Below are 25533 nucleotides of genomic sequence, written 5' to 3'. Positions count from 1 at the left end.
TGCTAGCTACAAAGATGGATCTCTTCCCAGACCTTTCAAGAAAGCCCTCTGCCAGCAGAAACCAATTTAAATTAGCTGCTCCTGAAAACAGTGGATACTTTTTCCTCCTAAGTTAGTTCTCAGCACATTGACTGTCAAAATCAAGAGTGCAATTGTGTTTAGCTGAGGCAGAACAATAGCTTTATTGTGAAAACATTTTTCCCCCTAACAGAAAAGCAAGATACAAGGAAAAAAAAAAAAAAAAAAAAAAAGACCAAACCCAGGAACAATCCTTTTTCCCAAGCACACACTTCTGTTGCTCTGTCTCTGGCATACTGCACCTTACACTTCCCTCTCCACCTTAACACACCTGCAACTAAACCCCACAAAATAGCCTCTAAAATAGAGGGAAAAATGAAAGGATGGAGACAAACACACATCCTATGCACAGTCTTCCAGATCATTTTGTTATTTGTTAGCTATTTATCTTAAGAAGGTCAGCAGCGTATGTGCATGATTGTAGGTTTCAAGCTAAACACCCTAGAGATAACCAGTTACAAGCCACACTTGTGTCCAGAACACAAATGCTACCAAAAATATCCTAATGTCATGAGACACTTACCTCAGAGTATTTTCACTTCTGTAGTTTATTCCTACTTGTTGATATGGTCCCTCCTCCTTCCCAGCTAGACGTACAGTGTACAGTACAGTTCAAAGTACCATTCTCAACATACTTACACACTAAACACACTTCTATAGAAGAAAAATACCTTGTAATTCATTAAGAACAATGAAAAATATTTTTTTGCTAAGAATTTCTATATTCCTCGTGGCCTTCTACAAATCCCATTTTATCACAACTAGAAAATAAGCAAATCCTTTTCATCTTTCACATAAACAGTACTACTACCAATGAGATTGGTATCTGAAGTCTGAAAAAACAGAAGTAGCCTGAGGCCATGGGAAATGCAGCAATGACATTTATTGGAATTTCTCCAGGCATTACATGAAAAATTTGATAAGTCAAACAGAAGATAAAGCACATTCAGTGCATCTTAAAAAAAGATGCATCTGAATAACCTTGATTCTTTGTAATACACACTACTGCAGTTCCTGGGATTGGTTTTGTATATACACATCAGCTAAAACTTACTTTGAACAAAACAGCAAAGAACTGCCTTTTCACTTGGTATTTTCCCACTTGGTACAATACAATACTCTTGAAATATCTAGACAAATTCCATATAATTTTATACACAGTGTTAAGACCTTGCACCCCAACTGTAAAAAGAAAGACCATTAAGTAAATCAATATTTTTAATCAAGTAAAACACCATGGAAGTAAAAAACAACAACAACAACAGAAGAACCCAAGAGACCCCAAACCCCTAAGTTCTGCAGCAGTGTGCAGCAAATCAGCATTGTTGTTCCTCACTTTTATTTATGTTAAAATAAAACGTAATACTCTTTCAGTACTTGCTTTCTAAATTGGACAATCTTATGCATAAAGACACAGCTGGATTTGGCACTTTGCTTAATTGCTTTTCTTTAAAAAATAAAAAGTGTTTCCTGAAATACAGTATAAACGGTAAGAGATAACATGAGCCACAGTAACACTCGATTAACAGTTCAGACATGCACTCCAAAATGCGTGTCTATTACAAATTTGTCTAAGACTTCTCCAAAATTCCACTTCAAAACATTTTCAAATCCAAATGCATCTTTTTATGCTGTTATAAAGATATTTTCTCCCACAAAATGACCAGAGCTTACCTCACCTTCTGCTCAGAACACACAAATTCATGACTTTTTTTTTTAAAAAAAAAAAAAAAAATGACCACAAAGCAGGATTAAAACGGGAATAACCTTAAATATTAAACTGCACCTGTACTTCAGAATCCCCTTTGAAATTTATATACACTGAAAGGTGTACATAATATTTGCAACTTGCTTGGTCCTCTCTCAGTGCACTTGCGCTCTTCTTTCTGCAACCTACCTCAATTTTCTCTTCAAACAAAATTTCATATTAGCTTTCTGGCTCCCATTATGATAAGACAAGGCTTCTTGCAATATTTCTTTGGTTAAATGAGAACCTTTTATATGCCTAAATCTTATGACAGCAACTATCCTGCGGAAAATTAACATCAGAATAAATACCGCTCCACAGCTTTACTTCCTTCCACCCATCATCACTGACCAATGCCAGTACAGGTAGAAACAAGCAAGCCAGGAAGAAGGTATCACTCTTAGCTCTTACTTTTAAAATTTCTGTGTGTGTGTATAGATACCTATTTCTTAAGTCAAAGTTACGGAGGCTTGGTGATGATGTGACACTTTTTTTCAGGTCCAACATGCATGTGGAATTACATTGCTGACTGGTACAGCCCAGGCAGTGTATGGCACTAGAGTTCTTCCTGTATGAACCAGGTCATGATACTTATTCTGCGTTACTGGTCTATGCACACATCAGTAGAATTAAAAGAGAGGCACGCATGAGTTCACACAGATTTTCCACAGAAGATGTGAAACATGCTGCTCTTTGGAGGGTAATTACATTCGTTTTTTCTTCTTCAAGTATTATTCAACATATATATATATTTATGTATATATATATGTATTTATATATAAAGACACGCTATCTTCATTTCACTACAAGACAAGCACATCCAGAGTGAAATTGTAGTTTACCATTACCTTGGCTCCAACTACTAAAATTTATCTTTTCCTTTAGGTCAACTCTAAATATACATCTACTCATCATAATTACATGTGAGAATCCTTTATTTCCCCCTTGTGATTTATTTACATAATCATTAAAAAATAATAATAGCCTGAATTTGCATACTGAGATTTGAAGGCCCATCTGTAGCTATGAGTGTCCCAGCACTAGTTTTGGATAATAATTGCCTATTGCTAAGTCCTTTGAAAGCAGCAAACTCATTTTTCTTTCCCTTAATATTTGACAAAACGCTGCCTAGAAAACCCTGGTCTATGGCTTATTCCTCATTTTGTTTTATTATTTGGATTGTAGTTTACTTCCTTCAGGAGTAGTTCACATTCAGACAATGCTTCTGTTGGCAAATATTTCATTATCTGTTCAAGAGTCTTTTGATATGTTATCTTCTCTTGTTCCAGGGACTGAATTACAGTCTTCATTTTGCTCTCTCGAGTCAAAATAGTCTCCAGGCTGGATTCCAGACTCTGAATTTTAGCATGAGCAACCTATAAACAATAACATTATCTTTTTAATAAATCAAGACACTCTGAACAACTTTTTTTGTGTGTGTGTGTGTGTGTCTTACGGCATATTATTTAGTAACAACACAGCATAGCTACATAAATGTCTCTAAAAAAACATCTGTGTAGGCAGATGACACGAGGAACACCTACTGTGCATCATACACAGGATCTCCTTAGAGGTGCTAGATTAATGTGAAGGATTTCTGAAAGCTTTACAGAGGAAAGGAGTCATGCTGCAGCAAGCAAGCAACATTTGGGAGCAACAATGAACTGAAGTTGCAGGGGAAGAAAGGAAATTAGCAGCTGGAGTAGCACTGGAAAAAAAATGTCTGACAGCAAGTGAGCAATTGTAAACCCATGGAATGCAATTATCAGGATGAAGAGATGAGAGGGGAAGAGAACCTAAAAGTTCGGTTGCTTAGCAGACAGTGTTCCCTACCCTCCAACAAAAGACCTACAGCTTCCTCTGGGAAAAGAATGCTGACTAGATATCAGAAACCTTGGACCTCGTGAGTGGTGAATGCATCTCTGCAAGAAGTGGGGAGAATGCTGATCATTCCTAGATAAAGGCCAAAGCAAAGAACAGCAATGAAGAAGCCATACAAACAAAAAGACAAAGAGCTTAAGGAACAGATGAAGATGCATTATAACACAGTAGTCTAGAAAAAAAAAGGAAAAAAAGGAAAAAAAAAAAAAAACAAAAAACAGAACAAACAGAAAAAGAGGAATGAAGACTTTTAACATTATTCACTCATAATTATTCTATGCCTTTGGTGTGTCTATATCCATTTTCAGAACAGAGATAAACGCTCATGTAGCGATGAAAAATAGTAATAACAATCTAATTACCAATGGTAATTAAAAAGTGATCTCTGTTTTCAATAATACTAAAAGAACAGTGCACAGCACCCTCAGCCCATAAATAGAAAAATAACAATGACTTAAAATCATAGAATCACAGAAAATGATTGGAAGGGATCCTGAGTTGGAAGGGATCCACAAGAATCATCTGGTCCAACTCCTGGCTCCACACAGGACCACCTAAAAATCAGACCATAAGTCTGAAAGCATTGTCCAAATGCTTCTTGAACCTTCTCAGTGCATAACCTTTCCCTAACACTCAGCCTGACCCTCCCCTGTCCCAGCTCCATGCCATTCCCTCGGGTCTTGTCGCTGTCCCCAGAGAGCAGAGCTCAGCGCCTGCCCCTCTGCTCCCCTCATGAGGGAGCTGCAGGCCGCCATGAGGCCTCCCCTCAGCCTGCTCTGCTCTGGGCTGAGCAAACCTCAGCCACTCCTCACACATCTTGCCCTCTAGACCCTTCACCAGCTTTGTAGCCCTCCTTTGGACTCTCTGATAGTTTTATGCCCTTCTCATATTGTGGTGCCCCGAACTGGGCACAGTGCTCAAGGTGAGGCTGCACCAGCACAGAGCAGAGAAGGGCACTCACTTCCCTCAACCAGCTAGCAGTGCTGTGCTTGATGCACCCCAGGATACAGTTGGCCTTTTTGGCTGCCAGGGCACACTGTCGGCTCATGTTCAACTTGCTGTTTACCAACCCTCCCCAGATCCCTTTCTGCTGGGCTTCTCTCCAGCCTCTCATTCCCCAGTCTGTACGTATAGTCAGTGTTGCACCTTCCCAGGTGCAGAATTCAGCACTTGCTCTCATTAAACTTCTTATTGTTAGCGATTGCCAACTTGATCTTTACTTTTTTTTTTTTTTTCCTGCTTCTATTTTCAGGTTTCTGAAGCCAAAGGTATTCTCCGAGAACTTCACAATGCTTTTTCAAATAACAATTATATCAGGAATGGCATGGTGATGCAAGAAGAATAATACATCTTCCAGGAAAATGCAAGACAATACATTTAGGGAAACCTGAAACAAATCTTGGCCAGGCTATTGGAGAAAGGGTAAAGAATGAAGGAGAAAGAGACAGCTTTTTAAAGCATGACTGAATCAAGCAAGATCTCATGAACACTCAGCTGTCTTCAGTGCTTGGAGAGACCACCTTTCAAAACAGAAGTATGACTAGGAGCTTCAGCAGATAGAACAATGCTGCCTACAAGGGTCTGGAGAGAGCAACGCTACTGAACTATGGATTATTTCATGGAAATTTTCAGCACGGAAGCAAGGTGATGAAGGGACAGACAACTGATTTTTGAGCAAGATACATACAAATTAGCCAACAGTTTTCAAGGGAAATAAGCATAGAAATGTTTTGAGAAAAAAAAAAAACATCTGAAACAAGGAGGAAGAGTAGAAGGAAGAGTAGAAGGAATGACAAAGCAGTTAAAAATATGCCTAACAGAAGCAAATCACTTTATTTGCGAGAACTGCTTAGCTGTGTAAGGTTTTATAACTAAGAGACTTATCTACCTACGACTTGTGTACTGTCTAGAAAAAAACAATTCCCTATTGGCTGAATCACAGGAATGACCTATCCACAAGTTTGAGGTCTTAAGTCCTACAGGTAAGTGCTATCTTACCTGTAGCTTCTCCAGCAAATCCATGTTTTGCCTTTTCAAATGGCTGTTTGCCCTCTCCAGCTTCTCCAGAGGTTCACCTTCATCACAGGGATTCACATTTTCCTGGAGTTCATCCTGCAGAACATGGTACTCTACTTCATAGGCATGGAGCTGTTTTGAAATATCCATCTCAAACACCTGTCATGAGAGAAAAAAGAATTTTTGACTACAGAGAGAGAACACACTTATTCCATTTGAAAGTTTGCTAAGAGGCAAATCTGTGATTAACTTTTTTTTTTTTTTATATGAAAGGAACAGGAAAAATAAATATTTTAAAGCAAGAGTGTTCTGGCATATAGAGTTCTCATTGTAGCCACAATGCATCGTAGACTTTAGAATAAATTATATCACCACTTGAATGGCTGCCAAATACTACCTCTTGCTATCAGATGTATCAGCAACGTTGTATTTAATCCAAGAACTTTATAACAGAACCAAGTCTTATCATCTCTTGCATAGAAATATTAAGAAGTTGAAGAAGAAGTTTTTAATTTTTAAACTACCATCTGTCTGTGATGGGAGCAGGATCTCAAAATGAGCTAAAATAATCCAGAAATCACCAGATCACCTCTCTCAAAATTGTGTCTCTTTACTCCAAGTGCCCATGTAGACTTTTATAAAATACTCTTCATAGTGATGGTTTCTCTGGGCTGTACTTTTTTATTGGGATATAAACACCTAAGCATTGTGAATAAAGACTATGGGACTTAGCATCTCACACTGATGGGGCCATATGATCCTTCATCATTTATATATTCAGTCACAGCCTCTCAGCTTCTGAAAGTTACCAAATAGTTTAGGCTAAGAAGAATGTTTGCAGCAACATCAATTCTATTTCTTATTTTAGAAGTCACAAACTATTCACTATCAAAAGACAAACACAGATCCCCCAACAAAACAGGTTCTTCCTTCTGTTCATCATTCTTCAGGTTATTCAAATGAGATAGAACTTTAAAGTACATATGGTGTTCAAGCTAGTTTTCTCTGAAGTACCAACCCAGCCAACTCTTTATCTGAATATTAAATTTTTCTTTCATTATTAGCCAGCACAGAGGTACTGGGAACGACAACACTGAGAAAGACAAACAAATTCCACCTGCAGCCCGTCCAGGTAGGAGCAATAGGATGTAAGCAGTGGGCATGTGAACGCAAATCCAGAAGGCATGGCACCAGACAACAGGTAAGCAGGCGACCTTCATCTCAGAGCTATGCTGACCCATGTATAAAACACCCACCTCTGCTCAGGCACTGTAAACAGTTCATTACTCAATCAGATATGGCTCTGCACAAAGCCACTTGCACCATCCTCGTCACAGCATGGATGCTCTGCAACCCACACAGAATGTGGGACAGATATTTAATTTCCAACAGTATCAAAAATATTGAACTACCATCAGAATTACTGAATTGTAAAGATAGACACAGTAGTGCCTGACACGGGTTTAGCATTGTGATCACAGTCAATGCAACGAGGAACCGAAGATTTACGTTATGTCTACAAATGAATTAACTGACAGCACAGGAAATATTCAAGTGTTAACAAAGCCATAGGCATGTGTAAGTATTAACTCAACTCTTGCATATGCAGATGGTTTTCTCGAACTCTTATCTCTGATTTGCCACCTGAATGAGGAAGGCTGCACATGGGTTCACAGTTAAGGTACTAGACTGATATTCATGTTCAATTTGCAGCTTCATTGCAGAGGAAGAGGAGGTGAAGAGATGAAAATCCCAATCACTGACTGTACTTCACAAGGAACTTCAACAGGTGCTTTCCTTACATCATCAACAACAATTTTTTATCTTCTATTCTCACCCTTTGCCATGAAGTTGCAATGACACAGTTGAAATACTCCAGTCCTCCTTTCTCTTACCCAAGAAAGGCAGGGGTCACTCCCGAGGAGCTTTTACTTCTATCACCAAGCACCTGACAGGTGTGACACCTACAAGAATAGAGTTAGGTTGAGAAGGGGAAGTTGTACCAAGGCACTCTGAAAGCAATCCCCTGGAGGACAGAAGCTGCCTGTGCAACAGAACAGTAAAAGTTTGCTTCACCTTGATTACAGACTGCAAAAGCAGGGCTTCACAAACCTCCTAATCCATGGTATTTTAAGTTGAAGGTGTTAGATGAGTCTCTACAGTGGGATCTAGTCCTGTGCAGCCAGGAGATCAAAGAATCAGGAGGAGACATTAGTGTAACGCTGCCTCTTTCTACCATGGCAAATTCTGCTTCCCATCATAAATTATTGGACTGCTCACCCAGTCGCAGGGAGTGACAGCTGGGTTTAGGTTTGGAAGATAGGCTGCTTTTACCACTCTGATGATGATGTGAAATGTATAAGCAAGGTCATGTTTTCCTAATAGCTGGGGCATGCACACACACATGAAGACACTCTAGGTATCCTTTATACATATGCTGAGGTAGCAACTAAAGTCTTGGTAAAACTGTAGTTCAAACACCATTGAAAATAGATCATCACACAGTCACAGAACAGGTTAGATTGGAAGGGACCTCTGGGGGTCATCTGGTCTAAGCCCCTGCACTCAAGCAGAGCCACCCAGAGCAGGTTGTCCAGGACCGGATCCAGGCAGCTTTTGAAGACCTGCAAACAGTGAGACTCCACAGACTCTCTGGGCAACCTGTGCCAGTTCTCCATCACCTGCACAGTTGTGTTTCCTGTTGTTGTTTTTCTACACCAGTTGCTCGAAGACTATTTCTTTGCATTTCATACCAAGAGGAACATACTTCAAAGACTTCTACATATACCTTAGGCATGATCTTTTAAAAGTAAACTAAATGAAAAAAAACAGAGAATAAAAACCAACTGTACCTGGGTAATAATTTTTTCCATTTGAGGCTGAGTCATGTCTGGAATAGTGGTCTTAAGAAAATCAACAATATTCTCAAAACTCTCACATCCCATTATAGATGTCTCTTGACTGCTAAGTAGGCTCAGTGCTACTTTAAAGATGACTTCTGTTCCTTGAAGAAAAATAATGTCTAAAAAAGAAAATAATTAAAATACCTTGAAAATGAGAGCTAAAGCAATTGCATGGATATATATTTGCTGAGATGTGTTTTTTTTTTCTTTTTAAGCATATGTTTGCAAATTTATTCAGTTCAGGAGAAGTACAATCTGTCTTATTTCAGCATGAGACTGAAACATATAAAAGCATCTCCTGTCATCTTACAGATTTAAGAGTGCATTAAAGAATGTACTGCATGCTTTTTGTCTACAGTAGTTGTCTGCAATAAACATTTCATAACTGTCTACTGTAGGTTATGGACTGTTAACTAACTACTAACTGTTTAAACACACCTATGTCTGAAAAACAATTGGGAAGTGGATCGCATCACTACGTACTGATATTTTACTGTTTTCTACATACAGAAGCTCGTCCTTAAAAATGATCATAAAGCTTCCAATATCAACCACAGTTTTTTTTCAAAATCCATCATAGTGATCACAATGGCTATAATTTAAGCCTCAAATCTTTACTTTGAGGTAATTATATTATAATTACATGGATGTAAGAGGAAAGTTCAGGCCCTACAGAAGTCAGTAGAGACAGACAGCTAGACAGAAACTGACTGACAGAAACTAGAAACTTGATCACTGTAACTAAAAACATGGTCTTGGCAGCAGCGGGCTTGTAACAACAGATGAAGCCAGCACATGAGCAGTTCAAATAAGCCTGTGCTGTTAGGCTCTGTCACACCACCAAAAGCAGGGCTATGCTTCTTGACATCCTCAGCTTCTGACACAGCAAGGTCACCCCTGGTCCTAATCTGGTATCACTTGGTAGCACCAGGACTCCAGCGAGGCAATCATCTTTCTCATACATAGTTCCCTAACCTCTCCCTTCTCTATGATGCACATTCAAGCAGCATAAGTACATTCTATAAGCATGTAATTTGTGACTGGTAGACATTAAGCACTGGTTATTGGTATTTGACAATTGTTCGTAAGACACTGAAAATGCAGGAAACTGAAGCGTTGGGAAGAAAACAACACACTGAATTTTCGGTTTTAAAATGAAACATGTCTTGCTCAGCTCATTTACAGTGGAATAAACACTGTCTCTCCACACCCCTAAAAAATAAGTTTTCCAAATTAGAAGCCCACTGAAGTTGAAAAAATAAAAAATATATATATAAATAAAAGATCAACAAAAAAAATGCATGTTTGCCTTTTGATAAAATCAAAAAGAAAACACAAAAACACAAACACACAATACCAAAGTCTTGAGTATCCAGGAATTCAACAATCGTACTAGCAAAGACATGCATCGATCACATGAATGTCAGTGAAAAACAGACACAGCAATTGATTGTTCACTCAAAAAGCAGTCAAAAAATGTTTGCTGTAAAAACACCTCTGGAATGGAGAAATTATTAGGTCAAAACCAAATAAACAAACAAGAAAACCTTCACCAAACAACTAAAGAAGTGGAAAAAACACACCTTTCAGTAAAAAAAACATGAGACAAAAGATGTGTATTTCTTAAGAAAATACAAAAGATCTTTTTATGAAAAAAAATATATGGAAAAAAGGTCTATTTAAAGAGGAAGCATATAATATGCATCAAGGAACAACAGACATATATTTGAATATAGAAGGTAATACATAATAAAAATAATAAATAAAATAAAATGTTGCATTACTAGTGAGATGATTAAGCTGGCAGTTTTTATTGATGATAAAAGAATACAAAACCGAATACTTGTTTTGCTGATACTGTAAACAGCACAAGGCACAGTCAGTAATTAAGCTTCTATACTAGACATCTGAAGAGTATCATGGAACAGAATGCACACTAAGACACATTTCAACATACACAAATACTTATAACAACCCTTAGGTCTAAATTTACTTGATTTTTTACTAGAAAGCACTTTAAATCAGTTTTTCACAAATATTTTCTTTAAAACCACATTCTCTCCCACACACACTGTGCTAAATTTCAGTTTCCAAGTTCAACAAGAGAAACTTTTTTTTAGATCAGACTGAACACTTGATGCATAAAATACATTTACAACAAATTTTCGGCCATTCTCACTTCACAAGTCAAATCTTGGCTAATAACAGCAGACAAAATTAATTGTTCAAGTCTGATGTTTCAAAGAATACATTTGGTATTCCTCTTTGAAAAGGAGCTGACATCCCAGCATGAAGAGCATTGCTACTTGCCACCCACAACAGTAATCCCAAACATCATTATTATGTAGAAAACTATTCCCTTTGAGTTCAAAAACATTACGGCTCATGTTGTTTTATTTATTATTGCAATAGAATAATCTTTCTTACCAAATACTCTGGCTACAAATCCTAATGGAAACTGGGATGCAAATAGTGTAAGAAACCATGGTGCAGCATAAAGACTGGGGCTGATTTCATTTTCTTCAAGATGATTATAGAGGTCTCTGTGATAATCATGAAGAAGCCTTGACAGCTGATACATCTGAATCTATAATGCATAGGGAAAAGGAGGAAGGGAAGCGGAGAAAGAAAATTTCAGCTTTAGTCAGTTTTCCAATCAATTCACGCTTCACTCAAGAGAAATTAACTTCAGTACAGATGGCACTGTAAAATGAAGCTTAATTGCTGCCTAGAGCCTCAGGTGATATCTGCCCCCAAATAAACAACCCAGCCCTAATGAATTAAAACCACCACAGTACTCAATAACAACGAACAGTTTGAACTTGATTATTAATTAATGAAGTCTCATTTCAGTTCAGATTCACAAGTTTCTGGCAAGAAGAGCACATGTTGATCTAACTTGATCAACAAAGCAGAGCTTCCAGTCTTGTAGCAAAGAAATTTAAGGCACATTTTCCAAGTAATGTAAAATCATTGACATGTCAAAACTCTTAGCTACAGAGTTTAAATTATTTCTGGATAAATTTACGTATTTCATCTTTCATCCTTTGAATCTTGGCCATATTTTTGCTGCATTTAAGACTCTTATGCTACAGTCATCACTTTTACAGCTTCTGTACACACTACATTGGATATGATGGGTCAATAGAGATGTACCACATACATATTTCCCAGCACACTTCCTGCACACCAGCAGTCTTGGGAAATTTAAGACTGTTACTAGAAGTGCTGCTATACAATCTCTCAAAGGCTGCAAAGCACAATGGTTAAAAGTTGCTATTCATTGCTAAAAATTACCATTCTGTAGCAAATTATTTCCTTGCAATTTTGATTTTATATTGATTTTATATTCCACAGTAAGTTGCTCATAAAAAGCAGAAAGTGAGAAGCAGGAATATATCGATTACCTGTCAGGCACAATTTTGCTGTCAACAGTGCCTTATCCTTAATATGAATCTATTGCTCAATAAGGAAATTCCTTACTGGATCTGGTTGCTTTCCTACTTTTAGTGGCCATGATTTTTCCCTACCACAGACTGACTGCACTTGAAACTACCTGTCAGTCAGCAGTGTCCTCAGACAGATCACTTCTCATTCAAGCCAGATAGCTAAATTTGTGATTGCATTTGAGTCCTTGCTTTAATTATCAAAGATGCTAATTAAGCAGAGTTTGAATAGCGTTGAATACAAAACACATTTATATGGGAAAATAGAAGAATATCAGAGGCAGTAAACCAATTATTGGATGGGGTCATTATGAAATAAGAATCTATTTAACTACTTTTTCCTGACAATTAAAAGGGCAAGTCAAGTAACAAGTTTTAATTATCCTAATGAAATATCCGACATTTTTCTTCTACAGAACAGAATCTAATTCTTCATGAAGATTTCTTGTGTTTTAGTACAGCAAATGCAAAAATAATTTGCAAGTACTCTAATCCTGTTAAAAAAAAAAAAAAAAGGCTTCAGTGAGATCCTCTAAGTCATCTTCAATAGTCTAGTTTGTCTTCAACAGACAAAACTTCTACTTTTGTTTAGAACAGGAGCAAATCTGGGGGGAATAGAGCTCATGTCAATTTAAGGCAAACAGAGCTACGTGTGGTAAACCTCAAACTTAGAAAAAAATTCTTCTTAATTGCATCTGATGAAGAAAGTTTCAGACTCATTTAAATCAGAAGGTGAATTCCTAAACATCTGAACACTCTCAAAAGCATCATTTTATTTAAAGTCTATAACTGCAACAGAACATATGAGCTTTAACAGGGTATCTCACATGGGGAAAAAAGGGGAAAGAAAAAAAAAGGTTATGCTGAAAGAGTTCTTGTCACCTTAAGCAGCCTTAAGTATCTGTAGATAGCTATTAAAGACTAATATTGAATAACAAGCCTCATTTCATAACTAAACTAAATGATTAATAATTCACCTGGTTTTCCTCTGTGCTGGGGTTGGCAGTGGGAGAAGACAAGAATGTGAGAAAAGAGGGGCAAAAGATGAGAGATCTTATAAGAGAGGCCTGCAGAGTATGTGGACAGGCCACTGGGTGTCACTATTGGTTTGACTTTGAGTCACAAGGAGAAAAATCTAAGTACGAAGAGAAGAAAAGCAAATTTTTATTTTTAAACTCTGTATGTACTGATGCAAGCAGATAGGTTTTTCCAAATAAGGAAGAGAGAGCAGTGAGGAAGAGAAAAAGAAGAGCAAAACAGCAGAGAAAGCAAAGTTTGCAAACAGGAGATCATGGGGATGTGTGACAGGAAAAGTCTGCAAGTTCTAAACTTCTTTGTTTGCAAATTCAGAGTCAGAAAAGGGTTTAACAGTTACATTTTTTGTGCCTTACAATCTCCAAAACAGTATAAGAAATTTTATAAGCCCCTGGAGATCTTCAGCAACCTCTAATTGCTCACAACTCATTCAAAACTCTGGTTTGCTCTAACAGAGGGACTGACTTACCTGTAGTGACATCATGTCTGGCCTGTATTGTTTACGGAAGCCAAGGTCATACATGAGGAACTTCAGCATTTCAAAGGCCTGCTCCTCACTCATGTGTAGAAGCAGCACTCCAGCTACAAAGCTTATACCTTGACAATAACCCACTTCCTTGTCCAGCAAAGAGTATGCTTTCAGGAGATTAAAGAGCGATAGCTGTCCTGCTCCCAGCTGGGTAGAAAAGTAAGGATGTGTAGGGAATGTTCGTCCTGATGTAAAGAGAGGAATAGTTGATATTCAGTTCCTCTAAAAAGAAACAGATCCATCAGATAAACAGCCCATCTCTCTTCCCGTAGGCTTTTCCCTTTGCTTTCATATGCAGGTTGATTTTAGATCAATCCATATTTTACCACCGACTTCAGATTGTAACCATTGATCTTATTTCATATTCTCTTCTCCTATGACACAAAGTGGCATAGGTAGAATGTGTCCTCCCAATACAGAAAATGGTGTTTCTACAGCAGCATCCATCTCCAGCAACACGTTCCATTAAGTCTGGTGTGTTTCCACTCACACACATGGAACACCTCAGAAAAATCTCCCAGCTACAAATGGACATACCTAGATCCACAAGGATGGCGTGCTGCTGTGCCGTCAGTTGTTTCAGAAGTTCTTTGTAGGAGACATCAGGAGGCTGCTGCTTGTTTGGCAATCTGTGTCTAACTCGATGTTGCACAGCCAAAAATTGCCAAATTTCTCCCCGACGACTTTTTGGTACGCCTGCAGTTCAGTCACAATACAAGAGGCCTGAGCAGGGGTATATTTTTAGTGCTGTAACATGCAAGAATTTTCTTTGTGAAGTCTTGGCTTAACCAGGCTGGAGCATCCCTTACAACAGACAGCTTCAGAAGCTGTCCACTATGTATTCACTCAGCTCAGTCCCACTAACTAAACATTAACTACAATTTCGTAGTAATTAAAACAAGCAATTACATTAGGCAACCAAGATACAGACATCACCTGCTTTGCCACCTCTGAGCCATTAGCCTCCAGCAGGAAGAAATGCACAATTACATGCAGAATAGGATAAGATGCTACTTTTAGGAATATGACTATAAATGTTTCTACATTGCTGACACTGCAAGTTACAGACACAACAGCAGGTATTTTCAGTTTGGCAGTAGGAGGTGAAGGTATGTGCAAAAAGAAGGCAATTTTTTAATGATTTTCTGCTACTGGAAAGATGGTACTAGTGGTGGATTTCCTTTGGTATAAGAAGGCAACGGGAAAAACAACAAAAAAGAAACTTCATAGTTAAAAGTCACCCTATGTAAATACCTTCTTTCAAAGTGCCGTGAATATCTTCCATGTCACATCGAATTTTGGCTCTGCAGTTAAGTAACTTCTTATCCCAAACATTTATGACGTCTTTCTGGCATGTACCAACTTCATCATAGTCCAATTTGACTTTTCTTGATTGGAGCTCATCTCTGCTTGCTACAGCACAAAACATAAAGGAAGAGAACACAAGAAAACTATAACATCAGGAAACTACACAAAACATCAAATATGCAAAAAGCATTTGAGTTAGATAAACGTATCTGACAATCTGACTAGGGATATAAAAAAAAAAAAATCTACAATTCATCAGTTAATAGTTGAGATGGGCCCAGTCCTCTGTCCTAAGATGCTGCAGGTAGCAATTTGACTTCTATTACTGGGCCATGAACATTAGTAATTCATGAAGTACATCAAAACATTTTTAAGGCTTAGGGCAAGAACAAAAACCCACTCAACACATTGAACTTCACCACATCTGCTGCTGCTTTTTAACTGCAAAAACACCATTGATGATTGTTCTCATTTATACTTAACATCAGAATGGTTTTAGTATAGAAAATCTCAAATGTATTAATGTTTATATTAGAGATTTAAGCAAAGAAGCTAGGCAAATGTTCTAAAGTGAAGTCTGTCACACTGGGCCCAATTTTAACATGTCCCTTAAGAGAGTTGTAAGAGCTGCTGGCACTGCTATCTGGCACCATCAGGCTAATTAGAAGTAACTAAAATGAGGTATCCAATGTGAACCATATTCAAAAAGGAACATCTGTGCCTCAGCACAGAACATATATTACTATACACTTAACAGATTTGCTGCATGACTACCTGTGGCAAGACATTTTCTCCAGAGGACTATTTCTGACATAAAATCATGAGATTACTCTGAAATTTCATGGAGGAGTAGCTTCCATTTCCATTACTAAGAAATTAACTGTAGTTATTTTATTATACATGACATGCATGCAATAAAACACACCATTTCTACACACCAATGGTATCAAGAACTGAAGTCTATTTCTGAATCTCTCTTAATTTACAAAGTTATGTTTATTTATAATTGGACTGAACTGTGCATTTCAAAATATAGTCTCTGAAACCTGCAATTTAATTTATCCCCCCAAATTTGCCTTGATTTGTGTGCAGTACTCACTCCTTGCAGAAGACTCCTTCCCCTACAGATGAACCACTGTCCCCAACCATCATTTCTAGGTTAAAGCAAACTCTCACATCATTATACAACCTGCAAAGCAACACAGTCAGTTCCTTCACCTAATCACCTTTGGGTACAGCCAATATTGATGAATCTGTAAACTCATTGCCTAGCCCATTAAAAAGTGGTAGGTGATAAAATGTTTTCAAAAGCCGTATGTTACACAAGTGAGACCCTATCTACTGAAGACTATAGGGGACCTTGAGGAGGCAACTATTCTGCAAGGTGCAATACTCTTCTGTAAAAACAGGAATGCAGTCTCACCAAAAGAGCTTGTAGTCCAGTTATTTTAAATGTTACCTTATTGCTCTATTATTCCATTTGAGAAGTCTCATTCTTACAAGCAGTATGGAAGTCTGTGGTAGGTTCAAGACAGAAGTAACATATCTCTGGGCAACAAGGAATTCCAGAATTAAGTGCACTAGCTATCATTCACTGTACTTTGGCTCTGCAGTTTTAACCCTACAGAAAATTGACAAGGTTGCCTGTTGAATGTAATTGTCCACATTACCAACTGTGTCAACCTCGGTTACTTACAACCAACCTTGTTAATGCACTTCCTAGACCTTGCTAGGTGGCCTGCTGCTTCTTGCAGCACTTACATTTCTAGGTGATCGTCTAGGAAAAGAAACTTTCAGCTGCTCGGAGAAGAAAACAACAATAAACAACAAGTTTGTGCAATTCACAGAACTTACCTTCTGCAAAGCAAAGAGCTAATAGTATTCAAGTCTCCTCGACAGCAAAAGGAACAGGGAAAAAAGGTTCTATTAACATGTTGTAAATAAAAACAACAAAAATTTAACAGAAAACCACTGAAAACCATTCCACAGCAATTCCAGTCTTAAACCAATCATATACAGTGAATAAATTCACAGCTAGGAATCTGGTGGCAAGTAGAAAAACGGCTGTGTTTTGTTACTACATTTTTCATCCCCAAGATGTACATTTAATTGTAGGTTAATTTTTTTTACTATGAGCAATCAGGCAGGCAGAACTGGACTGACTTAATTGTTTTTAGTACCTCCAGCCATGCAGGGATGATATGGAAAAGCAGTTTGTCCCTCTGTAGCTCATACTACCACAGGGAATAACGTGAGATCAGTCACTACAGCAGACATCCAGCTTTCCCACCCCACAGCGTTCAAATGCCCATTTGACAAAATAACAAACAAAGATTTTGGCTTATGTTGAAACAGACACCTCTCTACATGACCCTTGTGAATCTAGGAGCTTCCAGAGAAGTGTGTGCCAACAGGGAAAAAAGCCATAGAGAAAGCACACAGAATAATACGCTACACATGTAAGAAATATATACAAGTAGGTATGCTTGTAGGGACATGGAAAGATTTCTGCCCTGCTGTTTTTCTTTCCCTTCCTTGTCTTCTCAGTAAGGAACACTAGAGAATAAAAAAGAATTAACTGACCTTTATAAGACCATGATGTTTTGTTTGAAGAATCCAACTACCATATAATGAGATTAAGCATCATACAGGAGAAGATGAGGGCAGCAATTGCAGAGAGGACATTTTAAAATTTTAACTCACATTGAAAGCTATTCAGTCTATTACACTCAAGAACTTTTATACTCTAGGATAGATACTACATCCCACTGTTTATTTGTGCAAGTCTTGACCAGTCATAATAAAATATTTTAGCCAGGAGCACTGACCATTGACACATCAGTATGGCCAACTTCAGATCCTACTGTAAGTAGGCTTAATTTTCAGCGTACGGTGCTCGTCTGAAAAAAGAACTTTCTGACAAACCTCACTCAGTTGCTCAAAAATCTTATTTGGGTTCAAATGTTTATGTTACCATCATGATATGGTTAATGAGAGACAGAAAGCCTGATCAGAAAACTACAAAGGACTGAAGTGAGATATAGATGGCAAGGTTTAGCATCCATTCTCCTGATGCCACTTCACATTAGAATTCCTGTACTTAAGTCAGCTAGAACACAGACTGTAGCAATTTTTGTCTACCATGCACTAGAAAGCATGTTGGGGGGGAGGGAGAGGAAAGGGATAATTTTCTTTAACTGAAGACTTAGTGAGTTGGCATTAAATTGACACAGGACTGGACAAACACATTTCATGCTAGTACTGTTAACCCAGAAGATAAAGAAACACAGCAATATTTGAGGCACACAATTCTGGTACAATTTTCAGTGTGAGATAGCAGAATCTGTAGCAATTTTAAAGGCATTTTCTAAATAGCTAACCTTCCAGCTTCTGGTTTTCTTTCTCCATTCGAAGCAACAGAATTTGCTGATGGATGGCTTTTCTCCACAGACTTTGTAGCTCTTCTGAGTTTTTCTTCTCTCCAATTTTATCTGTACCATCCTCATTTTGCAATGCTAAAATAAGAGGGTCCTCCTCCAAGGGTGGAGCAAGAGGAGATAATGGTAACAATTCACTTCCATCATGACCATCTGCAAAGAATCAGAAGGCTATTACAGGAAAATCAGATTGTTTGACATACCATGAAAATTTATGTCAGGGCAGAATGAAAATAGTTGTCTTTCATTTTCACCAGTAAGACACTGATCCCAAAGACAGAAAAAAGGCATTTCAACAGTAGATTTTTTTTTTCTTTTTTTCAAATGCAGTGTTAAGGTTAGCCAGTATTTCAACACCTTCCCCTGCCAGTTACTTTTAAAGTTACAAAGAGACCTTTATCCATAAAGTCTCCTTTACTGTTTAACTTTTTTTTTTTACTGCTGTGATTTACCACAGGCACTGTAATAGAAGCAATTTACTCTATCTGCTAAGCTGCAGTATAGGCTTAGTATCCTGTACGGTCAATAAATATAAAGAGTCTGTCATTAATCCACAACTGTAACTTCTGCCAACAGGACTACATCACAAATTTCAGGTTTATACATTAAATGACCTAAAACTACGAGAATTATTAGCACACTCAACAGGTGCTATGTGCAGTACAAGGTCAAAGCAGAAAAATCACCACTTTCTGCCAACGCTGCTATTATGTAAGCAGGCTAGAGCAAAAATTTGCTAGCCGTTAAAGAGGATATCTTTGTCAGCAAGAGGCAGTTCTTAGTTCCTTACTACCAGGGCAGACAGGGCAGGCTGCAATCTGTTTCATTTCTGATTACAGAATCCTCTGTTCAAAGCAACAAAGATTAAAATTCAACCAAGTGCAACTTCTTCCTACTCTACCAAAAGCAATGCATCAAACTGACCCCCTTTTTCCTTTCATATCTTCACATATTGCAGTACAAGCTATTCAGTATCAACTGTTTGTTTATTTAAAAGTCCACACAAACCTGGACGCTGCATTTTTGAAGGAGATTTGTTCATAGGTGAAGCTACCCGCAAGAATATTCTCTGCCGCCAGGATATGCGGCGAGGTGTGAGAGTGGCCCCCACAGCATTTAGAGATTCACTGCTGCAGACGGTTGATGTTCTTTTCTTTCCCTCGCCATCGCTGAAGGAAAAAGGAAGCAGATTGGGTGATCAAAGTAAGTCATCTTTGGAAAAAAAAAAAAAAAAAAGAAAGAAAAAAAAAGTCTTTATTAAAACTGTCTAATGTACAACAAAATCTGCAGAAGCATTTTCTGGAAAGTTTTAGAAGGTAGAGCGCTGTGTGGCAGCTTCACCTTGAATACGGAAGTATCCAACTGTTTTCTTGTAGCACAACTTCCTTGCTGGGTTTACATATTACACACAACCACAGACTTTTTGGGAAGACACCATCAAATATTGGGAGATTTGTCTGCAGCTTCATCTTCATCACTGGTGTAACTGCTGTATCAACAGCAGCTGAAGTCAAACCTTCAGCCTGTGAAGAATTTCCATGTTACAGAACAATGTCCCTACAAACAGTTAGATGAAAGGAAGCCCGGTAAGTTGGGTATTTCTTATGCTTTTAGTGATATGTCAGTAGCAGATGACCACAGTTTTCCAGCTGCAACCAGTCTCTCCACATTGGGCTTGCACAAAAGGAGAGACCTGCAATGGAGGCAAGTCCATATCTTCTTGAAATTTCAGCTACAACATCCCAAGCAGTACATTTCACATTGAAGACTTTGTGCTGAATGATAAGCTATGTAGATAAGACAGGCCTTTCTAGTGATCAGTGCTATCCCTATGCTAGTGATCTACAACAGCTCCTGGATGTCCATAAGCCTCAGCGAGCAAACTGAGCTCTAAGGTAATAAATATACGCCACTTCCAGATCTTAGAAAAGAAATAATTGTGTCCTCAAGCCCATGTCCCCAGACTTAAGCAAGTGACCCTGCTTTCCCTTTAAAACATCTAGGACTGACAGCTCGTACAGCCAACATAACCATAACCAATAGTCCAAATTATTTGCTACTGCTGATAAAGTTTCTGCAGTACTTCAGTTCTCTACCCTTGATACTATTGGTGGCTGGTCTCAGTTGAGCCCCATGTTGCACCAACCAAAAGAGCAACAGAAAACCTAGTGGCAATCTTCCTGAGCTAAGTTTACAGAGTCTGGGAGGGTGAAGGCAGGAGGAAGGAACCCCAGTTTTTGCTGTCTGAGTAGTGACCACAAAAGCAAGTTTGAATCTAAAGCTGCTGTTTTCAAACGGTATTTCAGTCCAACACTTCCTGGAAATATATTTGTTTGGATATATTAACCAAAACAACTCATGTTATTTATAAATAACTAATGAAACTACTACTCACTATTTCAAGTCCTACAGATTATATGTTAGAACACAAAAACTAAGTCATTCCAGGGCTTAAAAACAGAAGTTATGCAACAAGGGAATGAAAACTTGATTTCTGCTACCATGTACAAAAATCTACACACGGCTAGTGTGCCCCCTAAACACACAGTCTTGGGAATAGCATTTAACTTACAGTAGTAAAATTTACAGGAAACTCTGAATAAGAGGTTGGCTATTTTAGGTTACGGAACTAAGCTCTTTAAGTCATCCAAGTCCCAGAATTTACAGTGGGATGGATTAGTCATTATGTGCTACCTCATGAAGTGTGCAAATCATACCATTCTTAGGCCTTACATTTCTATTGTTACACCATCCCTACCAAAATTCCCCTGGCATTTTGAGCAAGTACCATTAAATCATCTCCTCTTTCAAAGAGCTGTCTGATGAGTGATTACAGGAAATTTTTTGAAAGTCTCATGCACACCCCTTGCCATATCCAACAAAGGGCAAGGAGCACCTGTGAAAACACCAAGATTTAAGAAACAGAAGATAAAAAGAGAGCAAAGTCTCCGTAGTGATATTTTGAAAGTAAGAAAGAAAAAGAAAAGTCATAGCTTAATATAAGATCTGACAGTATGTAACAGTACAGAATAAAATCAGGATGAAGTCAGAATAAAATGGTAATATCACCTATCCTGTGATGAAGTGGTTCAGAAAGGTGGTGAAAAAACCTTGTGAGTTAACTTGGTTACACATTTCCCATCTTGAAAACAGAAATTGCATAATACTTATCCCTAGATTTTCCTATCTCCCATACTTAAATGTAATTGGCTGGCTTCACTCTTGATCAAATTTGCAAGAAATTAGGTTACTTCAGGTTTTAAGGTAGCTGTGGATTTTAAAACACAGGCAGGTGGGTGCTCTGCTCAGACAGGCCAGCAACAGCTCTGTGAGTACTTTAAATGGGGGTGAAAGGGTGTATTTATCTGCGCATTCGTTACCAGCTCCCTGCAAAATGTAGAGGTTTATTAATGCAAGCAGAAAGACTAAAAGCAAGGGCAGCTCCAGAACAATGACATCAACAACAAAATCTTTAATGGAGATCAGTCATTGCGACCGGAAAGCAGAGCAGAGTTTTCACTGCCTCCCAGCATAGGGAAAGAGAGAGACTTTTACAACCTTCTTGCCAGGGCAGTAATACTGAATCTCAAACATTCACAGGGAAAACTCTTAAGAAAAGGCCATAAAGTCCCTGTTCTGACAACGTACAGGGTTAAACATCTACACAGGACTCATTTCACAGGGCTATCTAGCAGAAATAATCCAATCATTAATTCCAGTTTTTAACGACATTTTCCTCAATCTCAGACTCAAGGAATTGAATAACTGCCGTGTAAACTATGGATCGTAGAACCTAGACACCAGGACGAGGCAGAGGATGGACATTTCTTTGGTTATGTACTGACATACACACCAACAAGAAGGAGAAAAAAAAAAAAAAAAAAAACACCATTCAACTACATTCTACAGTTACTATCCTACTGCAACCTACCCACAACTGAGCAAGTTTAAATGCATCACAGTTGAAGTACTACAGTGCCACAAATGAAGAGATGACAGTATATAAAATTTTAATGAACTACAGAAGAGATATTTAAGAACTGAAGTGCAAACTAGGACATGATTTGCAAGGGTGGATTTTTTATTTATTTTGAAGTAAATGACAACTAAATTATGGTACAACTTCTACATAGGATATTTCAGCTTGATAAGACAGATATATGAAAGGCCAAGCCAAATAATTCAAGAAAATTCCCAGGGAAAAAAAAAAAAAAAAGTTTTTACTTAAGTAACTTTACTTACATACTGTTACTGTTTAAATCACTTGACGTACCTCTGACATGGAGTTTTGGAAAATGACAACACAGTAGTACTCTATGTTTAAGACAAACGAATCACAGTTCAGTCTGAAAAACAGTAGTTCCCCTTCCATGAGGTTACTTAGCCTCTCTACTGACTGAACACAGAAACCAAAATGCTTAAGTCACCTTGTAAGTTATAAAAAGTAAAAAGCTACAGATTCAACGTAATGCCTCAAACATTTTAGTTTTTACTTTTTATCCTTAAGCAGTCACAGATGATAACCCAAATACTCAGGATTAAGAGTATAGATCATCTATGAGTTGCAGTTATCTGAGATAAAAATGCAGTTTCACCAATGTGTCATCCCATTCACTGTTCTATCAGATAATGCATTGTATAAAGATGAGACAGCTAGGTTGGAAGAAAAAAAAAAAAAAAAGATGAAAACCAAAAATTATTCTTATTGCAAACATGCTTACTGCTTGGTTTCAGTTACTCAAATCTCTTCTCAAAACTGTTCTTTGAAGTGCTCCCACAGACTGGTAAACTCCAGAAAAAATAATTTAAGAAAAAAAGACTCCAATACACACAAACTTGTTATGCAAAACTTACCTGAATTATTTTGCATTTTAGTCCATGCAAGCCAACTATCTCAAGAATAAAATACTGTTGCTACTCTTGCCTAAGTTTTCCCTATTTGCTTTCATTTTAAGTTCTGATTGATTGCCCTAGGAAGCAACTGATTCAACTCAACTTAATTTGTAATTTGGGGGCTAAGATGGTACAAAATCCCCCAGATCAATTACAAAAAGACAAGTAATATTTCAGTTCCCAGACTTCAGATGACAAAAGCCTGTATGACATAAGCCAAAAACACAGAGTATTCCTCCGAGAAGGAAAAAAAACTAGTTCCAATCAATTTACGCCTCTCTATTGATTCTCACTCCGATCATTTATCTTAACTCTGAATAATTACTTCCTGCTATTTTGCTTAAAGAATATTTTGAAGTATTTTACTTTCTGCATGAGAAAAGAAGCTATTTTAAAACGGCAATCTGTTCAAATTTAAGTGTCAATAAGTCAACTTAAATTACCATTGTATAACAAATCAAAGAACAGAGAAAGTGAGTGCAAGTCAAACCTATGCTGGAAGGTTGTCCCATTCTTAAAAAATGGTGCTTTTATTTTTCTATTTAAAAAACAAGCAAACAAAAATATTCTTCCAGTGGCCTGTCTTTCAAGTAACAAAAGCCAGAAGGACGACAAAAGCCACAAATTACAGAAATTGAAGTTTAAAAGCAGCTCACAAATTCATATTTGTTTACCTCCATGTTGGCAAGTTTTTTTTTTTTGTTTTTTTTTTTTTAAAGATACTTGAGCTTATGTTCAATATTAAATATTGTGCATTTGTCAAAATTCAAAAAAAAAAATTTGTGCACCATTTCCATTCTAGATTTCTCTCTAGACAAATGAATTGACACTGCAGAAAAGACATTCTGAAGGCACCTATTAATATTGTGTTAGTGCCCGACTTTACTATACTGTTCATTCCTTACAGCAGAAAACATCTCTCTTGTACATAAAGCATTATAGCAGTGATTATTATAATTAAAAACAAAAATCTCACCATGCTCACAAACACTATGAAAAAGACATGTCTTTTCCCACAGTGAAATTCTCCAAAGAATAGCATTTTTTCTCCTGTCTTTGGGTGTCTCTCATTAGAGCCATTTAAACAATAACCATTTAAATCTTAGCCAACTGGGGCTTGTTCTTTAATGAAGGTCAAGAGACATTTGGGTTGTGATTCATCCTTTCTAAATGAAGAAGTTCCCAGTGACTGGCACAAGTGACTATATTAGTGCTCAAAAATAAAGGTAGATATAAAGGCAGGGTAATTATTCTGTAAATGTCAGAATAATACAAGACAATCATGTTAGGATGAGAGCAATTGTGCCATAGAAATGTTTATTTCTCTCAATTGATTAGCTAAGATGGAGATCTCTACAGTCAGGTGAGAGCCACTGTTCCCTGTATCTCTAATACCCTACTACCAGTTTCCGAATTTGTAACCATATGCTTAATGCGATGCTAATGTGCATCTTTGTGCTCTAATGTGAGCAGCCAATACATAGAGACAAAAATATAATAAGCAGAGATGCTTTTTAACACCCTACTCCCCAGCTTACCCTGACTGATGCTATTTGTATAAACCCATCTGACTGCTACAAATCAAACATCTTTTTAAAATGAAGTCTGACTGAAACCGGCTCTGCTCCTGCACATTGAAGTTCACCAGAACACCAAGAAAAGCTGCCTGCTGTAGTATGTGTTACCTCAAAGCTATGCAATACGGGAAATCAGATTGTCAAGAATTTTTCTCCAGTGCAACATGGATAGGATACACTTCATGAACATATAGTCACTGTGATTATTCTTTCAGAGGAAAATGCACAGAAGTTTTAATTAGGACTCCTAACACCTTACCATCCTTCATGTTTTAGGGCTGCCACACTTCACTCTATTACAACTTACAGTCACACAAGAACAGTAGGAACACCTCATGTTGAGCCTGATAGTCTGTCAGGATAGCAGGCAGCCCTCTCAGCAAAACAGAGCCAAAGGAGAAAAATAACACCATGAAAGACTTGAACTTCCTCTCATGCACAGACCTGCTGGAATGACAAGGTACTTTCATCAACACATTTGCAAGCTAAATCGGGGAAAATTTAAAGAGATGAACAAACATGAGTTGGAAAGTATGTTGTTTTCCATCAGCCAATTAAAATGGCAATTGGATTACCTGATTCACACCATATGGGGATTATTTGTTCAGCATGGTTTTTTGGATATATTTTTCACATACACTTCACTAAAACGAACCCAACTAGTTGCCAGGGCTTTGCCCTTG

The 25533-nt window shown here is 37.7% G+C and overlaps 1 protein-coding gene across 3 annotated transcripts in view; it reads right to left on the bottom strand.

The window, feature by feature from the left end:
• Window positions 1–937: 937 nt before the first annotated feature.
• Window positions 938–25533, bottom strand: part of TBC1D4 (TBC1 domain family member 4) — a 107907-nt gene continuing 83311 nt past the window's right edge. For 2 of the 3 annotated variants that reach the window (XM_032185521.1, XM_032185504.1), the window contains 10 exons: window positions 19389–19549; window positions 18324–18533; window positions 16798–16800; window positions 14890–15048; window positions 14173–14331; window positions 13576–13820; window positions 11053–11212; window positions 8575–8744; window positions 5705–5881; window positions 938–3201 (listed from right to left, as the gene is read on the bottom strand). In XM_032185521.1, coding sequence (XP_032041412.1) covers window positions 2983–3201; window positions 5705–5881; window positions 8575–8744; window positions 11053–11212; window positions 13576–13820; window positions 14173–14331; window positions 14890–15048; window positions 16798–16800; window positions 18324–18533; window positions 19389–19549 — 1663 coding nt within the window. In that variant the 3' untranslated portion in view covers window positions 938–2982. The remainder of the gene's footprint in view (window positions 3202–5704; window positions 5882–8574; window positions 8745–11052; window positions 11213–13575; window positions 13821–14172; window positions 14332–14889; window positions 15049–16797; window positions 16801–18323; window positions 18534–19388; window positions 19550–25533) is intronic. The other variant, XM_032185512.1, reaches the window with a different exon arrangement.

The sequence above is a fragment of the Aythya fuligula genome, chromosome 1 (genome assembly GCF_009819795.1).
Source record: "Aythya fuligula isolate bAytFul2 chromosome 1, bAytFul2.pri, whole genome shotgun sequence".
NCBI lineage: Eukaryota > Metazoa > Chordata > Aves > Anseriformes > Anatidae > Aythya > Aythya fuligula.
This window is presented reverse-complemented; position numbering and strand designations above follow the sequence as displayed.